Source organism: Oryx dammah, unplaced genomic scaffold, assembly GCF_014754425.2.
Source record: "Oryx dammah isolate SB20612 unplaced genomic scaffold, SCBI_Odam_1.1 HiC_scaffold_5, whole genome shotgun sequence".
In the NCBI taxonomy this organism is placed as follows: Eukaryota; Metazoa; Chordata; class Mammalia; order Artiodactyla; family Bovidae; genus Oryx; species Oryx dammah.
Window position 1 is genome coordinate 78,421,947 of NW_024070189.1, and position 14,653 is coordinate 78,436,599.

The 14,653-nt window shown below is 40.8% G+C and overlaps 1 protein-coding gene across 2 annotated transcripts in view; it reads left to right on the forward strand.

Moving 5' to 3' along the window:
- LOC120864684 (synuclein alpha interacting protein) overlaps positions 1 to 4,870 on the forward strand; it is a 164,133-nt gene extending 159,263 nt beyond the window's left edge. The window contains exon 12 of one of the 2 annotated variants that reach the window (XM_040241708.1): positions 4,314 to 4,870. In XM_040241708.1, the coding sequence (XP_040097642.1) occupies positions 4,314 to 4,398 (85 nt within the window). In that variant the 3' untranslated portion in view covers positions 4,399 to 4,870. The remainder of the gene's footprint in view (positions 1 to 4,313) is intronic. The other variant, XM_040241709.1, reaches the window with a different exon arrangement.
- Positions 4,871 to 14,653: the final 9,783 nt, after the last annotated feature.

Below are 14,653 nucleotides of genomic sequence, written 5' to 3' on the forward strand. Positions count from 1 at the left end.
TCCTTGCAGTCCAAGGGACTCTCAAGAGTCTTCTGCAACACCACAGTTCAAAAGCATCAATTCTTCGGCGCTCAGCTTTCTTCACAGTCCAACTCTCACATCCATACATGACCACAGGAAAAACCATAGCCTTGACTAGACGGACCTTAGTCAGCAAAGTAATGTCTCTGCTTTTCAATATACTATCTAGGTTGGTCATAACTTTCCTTCCGAGGAGTAAGTCTTTTAATTTCATGGCTGCAGTCACCATCTGCAGTGATTTTGGAGCCCCAAAATATAAAGTCTGACACTGTTTGCCCATCTATTTCCCATGAAGTGATGGGACCAGATGCCACGATCTTTTTCACTCTCCTCTTTCACTTTCATCAAGATACTTTTTAGTTCCTCTTCACTTTCTGCCATGAGGGTGCTGTCATCTGCATATCTGAGGTTATTTATGATTCTCCCAGCAATCTTGATTCCAGCTTGTGCTTCTTCCAGCCCAGCGTTTCTCATGATGTACTCTGCATATAAGTTAAATAAGCAGGGTGACAATATACAACCTTGACGTACTCCTTGTCCTATTTGGAACCAGTCTGTTGTTCCATGTCCAGTTCTAACTGTTGCTTCCTGACCTGCATATAGGTTTCTCAAGAAGTAGGTCAGGTGGTCTGGTATTCCCATCTCTCTCAGAATTTTCCACAGTTTATTGTGATCCACATAGTCAAAGGCTTTGGCATAGTCAATAAAGCAGAAATAGATGTTTTTCTGGAACTCTCTTGCTTTTTCCATGATCCAGCAGACATTGGCAATTTGATCTCTGGTTCCTCTGCCTTTTCTAAAACCAGCTTGAACATCTGGAAGTTCACAGTTCACGTAGTGCTGAAGCCTGGCTTGGAGAAATTTGAGCATTACTTTACTAGCGTGTAAGATGAGTGCAATTGTGTGGTAGTTTGAGCATTCTTTGGCATTGCCTTTCTTTGGGATTGGAATGAAAACTGACCTTTTATTATTATTGTGGCTATCTAAATAGTTACCACAGTAGATAGGTGCAATGTACTATTGTTACATTTCTTTATTTATGTAACTTTGTTTTTCTTGAAGATAATAATTTTGATTTTTAAGTATATAATTTCTGAACACTCTGCTAGAGACAAAAACCCTTCTTTCGGTGCATTCAGACAAATCAGGTACCTCTCTGTTTCAGTCTATTCACGGAGACACCCTCTTTCCTTTTGTCCCAGTCTAGATTGCTGCTATCTGGCAGTGCTACACAGCTGTAACCCTGCATTTTCTTATATACATTATCCTGGGAATTGCCTTTGGCTTTTCCATTGTGATTTCCTGAATCTGTCCTTTCCCTTTTTGTCAGTCTATATTCTTTCTTTGGTAAAGACAACTTCCATCCTGTGGAGGTGAAGGGGTAGTAAAAGTTTTGAGGCCTTGCCTGCCTGAAAATAGCTTCATTTTGCCCTCATATGGATTAGCACTATTTGGCTGGGTATAGAATTCTAGATAAGAAACTTTTCCCTTAGAATCTTGAACAGATTATTTCATTTTCCTCTTGCTTCTAATGTGTCTGTCAAGAAGCTCAGTTTCTCCCTAATTTCTAATCCGTTGGAAGCTTTTACGATTTTTCTCTTTATCTCCATTATTTTGATTTCATGATACTTTGCCATGATTCTATTCTCATTTCTGGGGTGTGAACATTCAGCAGGCTTTTTTAATCTCGAAATTATGTGCTTTGGTACTGGGAAGTGTTTTTGTACAATTTCTTTGAAAATTTTATCCCCTACTGCTTTTCTGTTCATTTTTCTGAAAACCTGATGTTCAACACACTGAACTGATCCTTTTCTAACTATTTTTTCTATTTTTCTAAGTATTGTCTAACTATATTTCTCCTATTTTTATCCATACTTTTGCTTTTTCTAAAAATTCTTTCTAGGATATTTACTCAACTTTACTTTTAAATTTCTAACTTTTTATTTCTTGATTATTGTGTGAATATTCAGTAGCATTTTATTGGTTTTCTCTTTTTTTTCATAGCATTAAGTATGCAAGACTTATTTAAATTTTATACTCAAATACAAATACAAATGTATATGTTTATCTTTCCTTCTTTTTTACAATAAAGAGGGCATCCTTTACACATAGTCTTGCTTCTTGCTTTTTTTCATCTATCATTTTAGAGGTCTTTATGTATTCATTAAAGAGAGCGTCTTCATTCTTTTACATAGATATATATTCTTTATTTGTATGAATGTATTATTTTTAATTCTTTCTACATTTCTGTTGAGATTCTGGTCTTTCTTGTTGATTTGTAGCAGTTCTTTATGTATTATACATTATAAAAATTAGCCCTTTGTGATACAAATAGCAAACCTTTTCCTCAGTTTTTCTTGTTATAATTTTTTGAAGTTCTTATCACCCCTTATATTATCTCTATTCAGTTTGACTGCTCTTTCTCTATTTATCTTGGTCTCTATCTGTCATAGTAGCAATTTTCTCAAACATCTGGTGATCCCTAACTCATTCATATTTAAGAATAAGACTCTAAAACTGAATAGAAACTCTGGCTTATTGACTGGTAGATATTACATCACACAGACTGGTTAAGTACTAGGCTCTTTGGCCGGGAAACTCACTGTCAGTATTTGTAGGACTTTTCTTTTGGCAGCTGATTTCTCAAGATAAGGAAACTCCAGTCTCCTCCTAGGATCTATTAACCTACTTTCCAGGAATCTTTGGGTTAAAGTAACAGGGGATGGGTTGACAACTGTGTTTTATAACTTTCACCTAATCCCATGGTTTTCACCCCTTCAGCTGAATTTAGAGTCTCTCTGGTCCATGCCTTGCAAATTGTAACCTGCATTCTCTCTTCACATTGGGAAAGGGACGGTCACCTGGCTGCCTTAGGTCAGGAAGGTAATCTGGGTATGAACTGGTACTTCCAAAAAGTTTTAAAATAGTCTTCCTATTTTCAGCACTCACACAGCACCCACTGTGACTTTCAGAAATACATAGTGTTTCTAGTTTCTGCATCATGAACATCAGTTTGTTGGGTTCCCTGACTGTGGGCTTAGATTTCTGCTTTTCCTGCCTGCTCTGCTAAATCAATTCCACATGTTCATCCATTTTCCTATTTCTGAAATGTTATTGGCATTTTGTTTATGTTATCGTCTCCTCTTCCATTTCCCTTATTCATTTAGGTTGGTGCCTTTTTTATTCATTTGCATGTTCTTTTGTAAGAAAGGGATGATTAATACTATGTATTCAGTCTATCATGCTTAATTGGAAGTTCCTATAACATCTTTTAACCAACCAAGTTTTTCTTTCACACTCTTCCCTTTCTTTCCAATGAACATCTCTCTCAAGTTATGTTCAGATGAACTCTAAATAAAAAGAATAACAACTTTCAGACAGTGATGATGATCATTATTAACCAGTCTAAGAATAAACTACATGATCTTTGTAAGCAAGAGTGATTTTGAGGGCCATAAAGCCATGCTTAGAGTTCTCCATTCAAATGTGGCCTCATGTGAGCAGCAAGTACCATTCCCAGAAACAGTTTGTTTTTGTCTGGCCTAGCAACAAGAAGGAATTTAGTAGGATGCACACTTGCTCACACTCAGAAGATAACTTCTGTCTGGGAGATTTTACACCCAGAATGGGACTAATATTTCAGTGAAAATGAATGCTTCTTCCCAGGGGAAATTCACATAAAAAGCAAAACTGTTCCCAGACTTGAGCTGATACTTCTTTCTGTAGATTTACAAGGTATTGAGTATTGAAGGGAAAACAGCACTATTGTTCCCTGGGCTCTTCTTTTTCCTATAGATATACCTACTTGTGCTTTTCCACCGTGCTACTACTCAGTAATCACACCCCCAGAGCAAAAGCATTTCCTTTAAACTATTAATACTCAAGCTTACTGGAGAATAAGAAGTGTCATCAGTGAACCCCATGAATAAAATATAAATATCTCTTGTTTCAATTTAACAAGCAGTACTACTCTTCCTATTTTGTTTGACTGATAAAATTCATTTGACTGTAGAATTTTACTTGGATTCCAATCGGCATGATTGAGTAATTACTTCCGGGGCCAAATTTTAAAGTATCCATAAAGTATGTTATTACATGACTATTCCTTTTATTGTTTAAAGAGTAGTTTATATGGAAAAAAAAGAGACTAATTTGCATTCTGGAATGAAGTGTTCTTCAGTGTGGTTTGTGTGAGGATAATTTCCATTTTGGGTGAGCTGTTTAATGGCATTGTATTGTAACTTGACCGTAGTTTTATCTAATTTTGGCCTTGTGGTTTGTCTTCCACTTAGGCATGATGACATCAGTAGAAAAATGAAGAAATCCTACAGTATAAAGCATGTTGCTGAGCCAGAATCAAAAGAACTCTTCTTATAAATCATTTTTTTATTATCTCTCATTGCTGCCCTTTGGACACCATTGGAAATTTCTGGACTGTCCTCTGTGGAAATAGAATCATGAGAACAATGCCTCACCAGCAGAAGACCAGACGATTAGGATGCCTTAAATTTATAGCGCTAGCATATATGACACATTTTGGGGTGATATTTGTGTATATAACTTGTTTTTAAAGAGATGCAGTTTGAAAGCATGATTGGGCAAATGTGTGTTTTTTAAGATTGATTCAGCCTCCCCACAGGACATCCACCAGCCGCTGACACCATTTTGCCTCATCAGTCGCATGGGTGTTTGCTGATGCTGGTTGAACCTCCCTTTCCCCATAATATGGGCAATTTGGGCTCAGCTTCTCCGGGAGACCAGGTCAGCGCTGTTGTTTTCTGTCGAGTGTTTTTTTCTGTCGTTTCTACTTTTTGTATAAAGGAAATAAAACAATGTTAACAACCACCTGTAAGCTTGGGGCACTTACTTTCTAATAAGTCTGTGATGTTCTGATTTCTAAGGGGCTTGAAGCATATTTTGACTGCTGGTATTTTATTTCAGGAACAAACTGCCCAGTTGAGCTGCTTTCCCATAGGGGTAAAATAAAACATTCTACTTTTCACTAAAGTACTAAAGGATCAAACGAGTATATAAAGTAAGTCAATTCCTTCTGTCTTTTCAAATCTCAGTGTTGACAAGAGAAAATACTAATGACAGCTAAGGATTTAGCCCCTTCTTGGGTCTCTTTTTTTTCTGCCTCTAACACATGATGAGGCCTGTCTAATCCCTTTAGGAGACAGTGTGGAGCCTGAGTTCATAACAGCCCTATTGTTGATGCAGCTCTTTGAATCCATGTAAGAGTAAGTTCCAGATGGTTTTGTCCGATCATGTGAAAATGTATTTCTGTTGCAACTTCAAGAGTTTTATTTTCAAAGCGTTGGTCTGTAAGAGGCCTGTCAAGTTTTAGTTTGAAAGTAGTATGTATTCTTATCAGTAGGAGGGAGCAGTGTATGCTATTAGCAATTACTAGCAATGTTTCTGCCATCAACTGTGGACCATTCTGTGTCCTGGTGGGCAAAATAGGTCAAAGTACTGAATTAACAGGCAATTTTGGAAAGGTGGGTCATTCAACAAACTTGGGCTTGATGACATGCAATGAAGTTTAGGAGAAGGAGGTAATGGTTAAGTGCCTTTTATGTACCAGCCATGCTTATGTGAAGGTATTGTGACTTTCATTTTATAGATTAGAAAATTAAACTTCAGAAAGTATAAATTCTGTGTCCAAGGCACCACCAGTAGCAATAGCAGAGGTGGCTTTGGTACAGGTTTGTTCGTTGTCCTCACTTCACTGTGCATCTGTCCTGCACAGCACTGTCTTCTCAGTGCATGGGCCACTGGCCTGGCACACAGGAAGCTATGGTGCTCTGGTGTTGGCTCTGGTCCTGGACACCCCGTTAGTCTTGGGCAAGGGACACTACCTCCTTAATAAATCTGGGGAAAGGAGGAGACTGGCATACCTGTCTAGGAGGTAGGTTCCTTCCAGCTCATAGAGCAGCATGTCTGTGAACGTCAGCCAGTCTCCACTGTCCTCATCCGGGTCCTGTGAGTTCCTGTGGGAGCCTGGTGCTGTGTGTGGTTCTACGTTTCCCACATTGTCTTCTCCTCGAATGAGATGCCCTGTTCTGACTGTGGCCCTTGACCTCACATGCCCTGTTCGTATGCTTCCTCACATTTCACTGCTCTGTCCTAGTGTGTAAGAGTCTAACCGAGAATATATGGCAGGCGTACGTGAGAAGTGGATTCCTATGCTTTCTGTTCAGTGCAGAGGAGGTGATCCTGGAGTCACATGTGAGCCAACCTTCCGGACTTATCCCTCGAAAGTCCGGAAGGTTGCCTACAAGTCCGGAAGGGCGTCTACAAAGGAAGGAGATCCAGAAAGTGCTCTCTCTGCTCACCCACCCCTGCACTTGCAGAGGCCCCCATTTTGTTCTTAGACTGTGTTTTTAAACTCAAAAGTTGAAGGGGGCTGGACATTCTGCAGAGATTTTATGAGCCAGACACAGAGTTTCCAATTAAACACAGCAAAGGAAATGTGAGGAGTTTGAAAGAAAGAGATGCTACCTTGACCTAGAACATTCTGGCAATCTGATTGTTTGTTGAAACTATCATTTTAGATACCACAGTACTAACAACAGAAGAACAAAGAATTTTTTTAAAAAAGGTAAAATAGGCAAGTCGAACGGATTCAGATGAGCCAGACCGTGAGACAATGCATACTATGTTTAACGATGTTTCTAGGACACTAAAAATGCTGGTCTTCAATCACACATGTACAATATCTTTACTGTCCAAGTTCCTTATGACATGGGTGAATTATGTGTGCTTGAAATTAGTAGATATGATGTTTTCCTTACCACAAACTTAGTTTTGTGCAGAACTTTAAAACTGAAGACACAAACTCTTTATATCCTTATAGAAATCAAGACACACTTACATGTTGAAGAAAGAGTGTTTTGTTTTAGTAAGCACAGCTTTAGGGCCCCAGCTCCCACTCCCTCCCTCCCTTCCATCGGACTAGTAAAAGGAGTGAAGCTCGCTTTTATGTCACTAAAGGGGCTTGTATTGCCAAAGTTCAACACATCAAATTAAGAATGTTTGTTAGAAAAGATAACAAGGTACCAAACCTTCAGCACTATGAATGGATTGAAGTCCCATTATTTATTCTCACAAAAATTTGTGACCCCCACCACCCTAATAAGAAAGTTCTAGATGTATATCATGGCGTTGGGAGTGTGGTAAGACTCTGGAAAGGCTATCTTAAAGGAGTATATTCTTAGAAGTTTGTTTTCTCAAAATGAATATTCATAAACCACATCCTGTTTGGTACAGGCTGGAGGAAATGAATATAAAGCAGATATTTAAATAATTCCCCTAAAAGACTCGCTGATGAAAGACGGGTTAAATGTTATTTCTTCAGTAGCCTCCTATAAGCTTAATGTTAACTTGATAAAGCAAAGTAAGAATAAGGAATTTATTACAACAGAATTGATACAACTTCCCCACATAAAAATGGAGTTTGGGCTCTCCGTTGCCCATAACTCTCATTTGTTGATCTATCTATGTGTTATCTTCTGGTCACACAGTATTCTTTAACAATTGCATAGCTTTATTTAACTTTTCAAGCATTTGATTTGTGTCTCCTAATGAGACCATAAATTTGTTGATCTCAATAGTCTTTGTTGTTGACTTCAATTGAACCACCTCTCATAGACGGTGGTAGATATTACTAGCAATCTTTCAATACTGTTCTATTCTCACTTCTCCCACATTCATCATATTCTACCCATTTCTCATCCTCTTTTTCTCTCCAGTTCCTCCCTTGCTGTCTCTCCTTCCTCTTTACTGTCATCTTCTCACCCTTTTCTTCTCTCTTTACCCTCAATTCTCAAGATCTCTAAGCCCTTTATATATGACCTTGGAAGAAACCTGGCGAAGAAACAGCAGTAAGTAGAAATGTGTTGGACCCATGTTTTCAATGAAAAGTAAATCACCTCCCCCTTCACCAAAGCATATCAGTAGAACACTCATCCTTCTATATGCCGAGTAGTCAACAGTCTATGATTGATCCATGCCAAGAATCAACCCCTGTGCTAGGCACTCTCCTTGAGTTAAAAGAGACCCGGAAGTCAGTATCAACTGTAGAGGGCCATACAAGGAGACAGAAGTCCACCAAACTGTGTATTTAGAGGGACCTACAGAAAAAAGTCTTCTCATTCATTTATCACAGTAGATCTCAAACTTTACTGCACTTTAGAATTACCTGGGGAAGCTTTTCAAAATCCGATGCCCAAACCGAACCTTGTAACAAATAAATCCAACTTCTTGGATAGAACCAAGCATCAGCATTTATAAAATCTCCCCCTGGACTCCAAAAGTGCAGTCAGGTTTTGAAACCAGTGCCTTACTACCAAAGTGTCACTGGGCATTGTCAGTATTGGCCTCGACTGCGAACATACTAGAAATGCAAAATCTTCCTTCTGGCATTTACCATGGCCTCCATTTTTAATTTTGTTATGGATGCTTTGTACTATCTATTGAGACAATATTTGAGAAGATAAGTTGACAGAAAAAGACCCTTCCTCAAGGAGAGGGAAAGAATGGGATAGGTCTGGAGAAAAGATTATTAGGTCTAGGGAAGTATCGTTGGGGTCCTTGCACTCTTAGGTTTAATATGCCTGTAAACTGAATATCATATTCAATACTATCGTTGCCTATGTAGGAAATTTATAAATCATATAGAAAGCAAGGCTTCTGATTCACACAGAAGACAGAACAATAACTTTTCCATAAAGGATGGGGTCTTTGCCCTTTTATGCTTAATCATAATGTGGCTAGCTTTTCAATTGTTATTTCCCCTAATTTCCTAAAATCCTTGTTTATAGAAATCAAGTCATCAGAAAGCTACCCATCTGGCAGTGGCAATCACCAAGATAAAACACACTGAAGCAAAGACTAAAACCCAGTCCCCAACCACCCCTGCAGGGCCCCCCATAACATGCCAGCAAGATGCATGTGTTTTATGAGCTCACTGCACAGTACAGTGCTATATCGTGTGCCAGATACATTCCTCTGTTTACACAACATGCACTGACACCTATCACATGTACAACTCTGTCCCTAACAGTGGAACTACAACCATAAGTCTATGGTAATAGATGCATAGTTGCTTTTGATGTAATGTGCAAAATGTGAGTTAAATTTGAAAAGCATAACAATCTGTTGTGTTGTCGTCTTACTTGTATTTTATAAATATATATATTTTTTGTTCTTTCTGTGGAATGAGTTCCTGGAGTCGTTTGGCCAGTCAGGAACAAGGAATGAAGTTAAACTATTTTTTTTTGTGGCAAGGCTATTCCCGTCTCAGTATCCTTTCTCCCTTTTTCCTAATTAAGAGACGTCAGATGTTCTCCAGTAAAATTACTTTGCCTGATGCCTGTGAAATTAGGAATGACCATGTGACTCTGTTCTAGCCAATGAAATATCAGTAGAAATCAAGTGTGCATGCGTGGGTGCATAGTCGTGTCCGACCCTTGGCTACCCAGTGGCCTGTAGCCCACCAGGCTCCTCTGTCCATGGGATTTCCCAGGCAGGAATACTGGAGTAGGTTGCCATTTCCTCCTCCAGGGGACCTTCCCCACCCAATGGAAACCGCATCTCTTGTGTCTGCTGCATTGGCATATGGATTCTTTACCACTGGCACCTCCTGAGAAGTTCCAAAATGGTGAAGTGGAGCTTTAGAGAATTTTGTGAAGGAAGACATTTGTCTGGCACTTGTCTTTGCCCCAGCACTTTTCCCTCTGTGGTAGAGCAACGCCTCACAGCCCTGAGAACAAAGTCACGTGCCAAGGATGAAAGAGAAGAGACGCAGCCACCATGTAAGCCCTGGACTGTCCTGCATATTACCTAGGTGAGCAAAATAAGTTCTTTTCATTGACTAAATCACTGGTGCCTGGCTTCTGGTAGTACTAGCCAAAAAGGAAACCTAGTTGATGTACTCATCGTGCAAAATAAGTAGTGTACATCCAGTTCGTTGGGATAAAGGAACATTTCACAGATTGTCTTCTCTCCACCACTAGGTCTAGATGTTTGGCTGTGCTTCAGGATTAAAGTAGGTTTTGCTAGTTTGGTGAACTGTGCAGACAAAATCTCATAAAACGTTGTAATGCACCACCTTCAGAAACAGAGGATTTATTTTCCTAGCTGCTGGCAGTGTTCCTGGGCCAGAGACCTCAGGTGTGAGCCCTCTCTGGAGATTGCCCTCAGCTGAAGAGAGGCACGTTGCCCACGGACGTGCCCCTTTCCAGGGCACCTGTATCTAAGGACTGTTCAGTGTTGGGATAGATAAACTCAACCCCTCACCCAACTTGAAACAACTCCAAAAAGCCATTCTAGCTCCAGAGCTCCCCATGGGCTTGGCCCAGCTTCTTCCCCTGCCTTATTCTGTATGCCCAACTCCCCTCCCCTGTTAATCCCAAGAACCATTTATAATAGACTTCCTGCCCACTAATCTCCAGGTCAAAGCCCACTTACCAGGGAGCTTGGACTATGACAGGATATTATTAGCCTGCTCAAACTTTGAAGAATCTCAGAGTACAAAGGAAACATGTTTAAATACATTATGTATTTAAATTGATTGGTAAACCAGAGGATTTTAGAACACTTTTCACATCCTCCAGAGCAATTTCTCTTAATATGAGTTTGGGAGTTACTGGAATCAATTCTAAATCATTGTGTGTACATAGAATTTAGACTCTTATGACAAAGTTGTTTAGTCGCCAAGTCATGTCCGACTCTTTTGTGACCCCATGGACTGACATCTGCTAGGCCCCTCTGTCCATACAATTTCCCAGGCAAGAATACTGGAATGGGTTGCCATTTCCATCTCCAGGATATCTTCCCAGACCAGGGATCGAACCAGCACCTCCTGCATTGGCATGTGGATTCTTTACCACCCGGAAAGCCTGTATTATGATCCAATGTCAAATCAGAATGCTTGTGCCAAAGTATTTAGCCAAATTTCAAAGAAGTGCAACCAAAGTTATACTCTAGTTGAATACAACTTTGTTTACCAATCATATCAAGTTGATACTTAATGTAGTAGCCTGTAGTCATTATTTCGTCAAGTACCTTTCTTAGGGTCCTTCTATAGGCCATGGCCCCAGGTGTGATCCATCAACCTTATTTCACTGCTGATGGCTGAACTGCATCTTAAGTCCCCAAAGAAATGTCATCTCTGAACTATGGCATTTCTCAAAAACCAATATAAGAAATCACCATAAAGAAAAAAGTTTCTATGTATTTTTTTTATAAAGTTCTTATTGAAACCATCATATGTTTAAAAAGCCAGTGGCTCTGTTAGGGGCCATAAAATAAATTCTTCTTAGAGTCAGTGTTAGGAAAAAACCTGCTTCTGTAGAAAAACTGGCATGCGTCTTTTTATTAGCTAATAAGAACCTTATATAACTTGTGTTTTCCTTTTTGTCTTGCCTTCCAGGAAAAGGTCAAAAGTAAAGTTTGCATTCCATCTCAGTAGCAGTCCTTAGCTTAGCTTTTTCTAGTAGATTCTTGCCTAGATGTCCACTTAGGATTGGTTACTGGACCCGCCACAGATACCAAAGCCCACAGATGCTAACGTCCCATAGTTGGCTCTCTCTGTTCTTGGGTTCTGCATTCTCAATTTATTCGACTGTGGCTGATAACACAGCTCACGACCTGCAGTTGGTGAAACCTGTGGCTGTGGAGGGCCAGCTATATATAGTTTTTCTCACCTCTACCTTCATTCTTTGGTCTTACATCTTTATCCTTTTTTAATAGTTGTGCCATATCACTACTATAAGCCACCCTAGATCTTCTGAAAATAAGTAGGCTGAAATAAATGTGCCTATTGTTCTTTCCACAACTTACCTACCCCTGGTCTCCCCAATCCTGTCCATTCATTTTCTCTAACTGTGGTTGAAACTTACACCAACTGTGTGCAAGGCAATGCTGATTCAAAGAATAAGAGAAATTGTCACCTCAAGTTGCTCATTGTTGATCTAGGACAAGAGAGACCACACACACACACACACACACGTATGTAAAGTGCAAGACGAAACAATGTGTGTCTGTTGGGGGTTGGGGGGAGGTGGTGCTCCACCACCACTGTCGTTGAAAGCAGGGACAATTCACTGTCGGTTTGGCTGAGGCCAGGCTTGTGCCCCGTGAGTTCCCATTCAGTAGAAGCAGACGGATATCCTCAGGTACAGTGATTGGCTACCCAGTCCCCATGCTGTGTATCAAGTGTCAAAATGTGAATCACATATTTGAACACAGCAGCGCGTGTCCACAGCCAAATGGTCTTACTGGTAGTTTATCCGACTAGAATCTTGGCAAACGTTCAGTCAGCCCTTAACTTGGTCAAGCAATGCATGTTTTCTAACACAGAGCCAGGTAGGCAGAGCTTTGGAAATGGAGCTCTCCTTCACCTGCTTGGGACCCGAATCCTAGCTGCTCAGAGCCTTCATTGCAGGCACTCCTGGGTCAACACCATGGTGCCCCCTGGTGGTGGCCATGCAGTTAGCCCCGCCGGGCTCCTTGCAAGATGCCCTGCTGTGCAGAGCTCCTTCAGCTCTGTTGTGGCCCCACTGCCCTTTGCTCTCTTAGCTGGAGACTGAGCACAGCAGAGGCGTGAGAGCATCTCTTTCTGCGAGGGAGCTCCTCCCAGGGCAGGCTGTGTCCCAGGACTCTCCTCACCTGGCCAGATCTTTCTCCAGAATGTTCTGCAGTCTGAGGCTCTCCTCGCCTCTCTCCCTGCATAGGTGTCAGCCCTGTGTGCCAGTCTGAAGGCTCTCCCTGCCTGCTCCTGCTCCTCCCGCCTTCATCCTTCCCAGGCCTGCCCCTCAATAACTCCTTGCCCATCTAACCCGTTTGATGGCTGCCTGTCAGATGACCTTAACTGGCCTACTCCTTGTCCTTCATCCCTAGAGCTGCATCTTTTTACTCTTTCACCCTCTTCAAGGTTCAGCCTCCTCTTGGCGTAAGCATTCAGCTTGGGTTTTCCTTTCTAACTTTCTTTACTCCCCCTGCCTAGGGAGGGTGGGATGGTGGGGGCAGGATGGTGCCTAGAATCCTGTGGGTGGAAGTGGGGAGGGGCATGGGTCTTCCCTTGGCAAAGATGAACTTGGTGCTGGTATGTTTCAATATGTCTTCTGTAACTTGTCCTGAAAGAGTCTATTCCCTTCTCTGCCTTGAGTTATATCACAAAAAGTCATGTTCTGTTCCCTTAAGCTGGTGGGACAGGGAGAGGCAATATGTGACTGAGTACAACTCTCCCTGTAACACAGGTAAAACATGTCACCTGAGTTCAAAGAAAAAAATTATCAAAAAGGAGGAAAAGAGCTTTCATCCTATGTTAAGCTCCATCCTCTTTTTTTGCATCTCTTATCTCTTATGCAAAAGTTTTGCTGCTCATAGGTGAATAATCCACACTTCCCTTCTCTCACCTCAGTTTTTGCCTTTACATTTTCCATATTTGAATTAATTTAACACAAAGAACATGTCAACAGATTACTCAACTTATCTCTTGTTATTTGTAGCCTTGATTTCCCTTAAATTTTGTCTCTGTTGAGAGAGATGTACTTATAAAGCTATTTTAAATTTTCCTAAGTTTGTTACAGGCAGTGTGTAGCAGATACAGGGAATAAATAATAAGTTAGATTGAAAGTTACTCATCATTATGTTATTGATGGTGGTTGCCTCTTGGTGGTGGGGAGGGGTGGGCAGTCATCTTTTCATGCAGGATTTATTGTCACAGCCAATCTCTAAAACCTGTGAAGACTTCAAGGAGAAAGGAACCATTCTACTGTAGCCTGTCTAAATGGATTCCTGACGTCATGGCTGCAAACCCTCCCTGTTTATCTGGATCTGCAGACACATCTGCAAGACAAATCCCATGATTTCACATGCTGAGCAATTGCTGGGTTGTAATGATGTCTCCAGGAGGAAGCAATTCATCCTTAAGCTTCAGAGTGATCAGAAGGGAATGGAAAGTGCTCCCTTCTTCCTGTATGTATAAGAGCCACGTTCCACGTGAATTCTTGGCTGTTGTTTCTTCTTGGACATAAACTCTGACAACAAAGCAAAATCACACCTCTGATTTTAGAACCATTTTACCAGAATTTATCTTGGCATGGTGGACACTTAAAATTCTTACTTTATTTGCACCTCCTTCAGCCTCCTCCTAGACATTTTAAATGGCTGGGCATCCTCTCATGTGCCCCTTTTGTTTTTCAGACACACCACAAACCATAGGAGCACATGGACTGCAGTCTGCCCAGTGCTCAGTCACAGGGTTTCTTGATTGGCCACCTAATTAAGTAAATCTCCTTGCCTGGAGGAAACTAAGTTAAAATAACATTGAGGTCCATCCCTAAGCCCACAAGAGAGAAGAAAATTTAAAACCAGGGCTGACAATTTCCTCTGTTGTGCAATGAGTACTGCAGAATGGCTGTTAGATGGAGATTCAAGAACATATTAACATTTTCCTAAACAGGCGTTCAGACCCCACAGTCTCCTAAATGTTGCAGGTTTGGCTGACTTTAGTTCCTGAAGGATTACCCTGCTGGATACCATCTGCCAAGATTGACTCTACCCACTCTGTCTGTTATTGTGTGTGTGTGTGTGTGTGTGTGTGTGTGTGTGTGTGTGTGTGTGT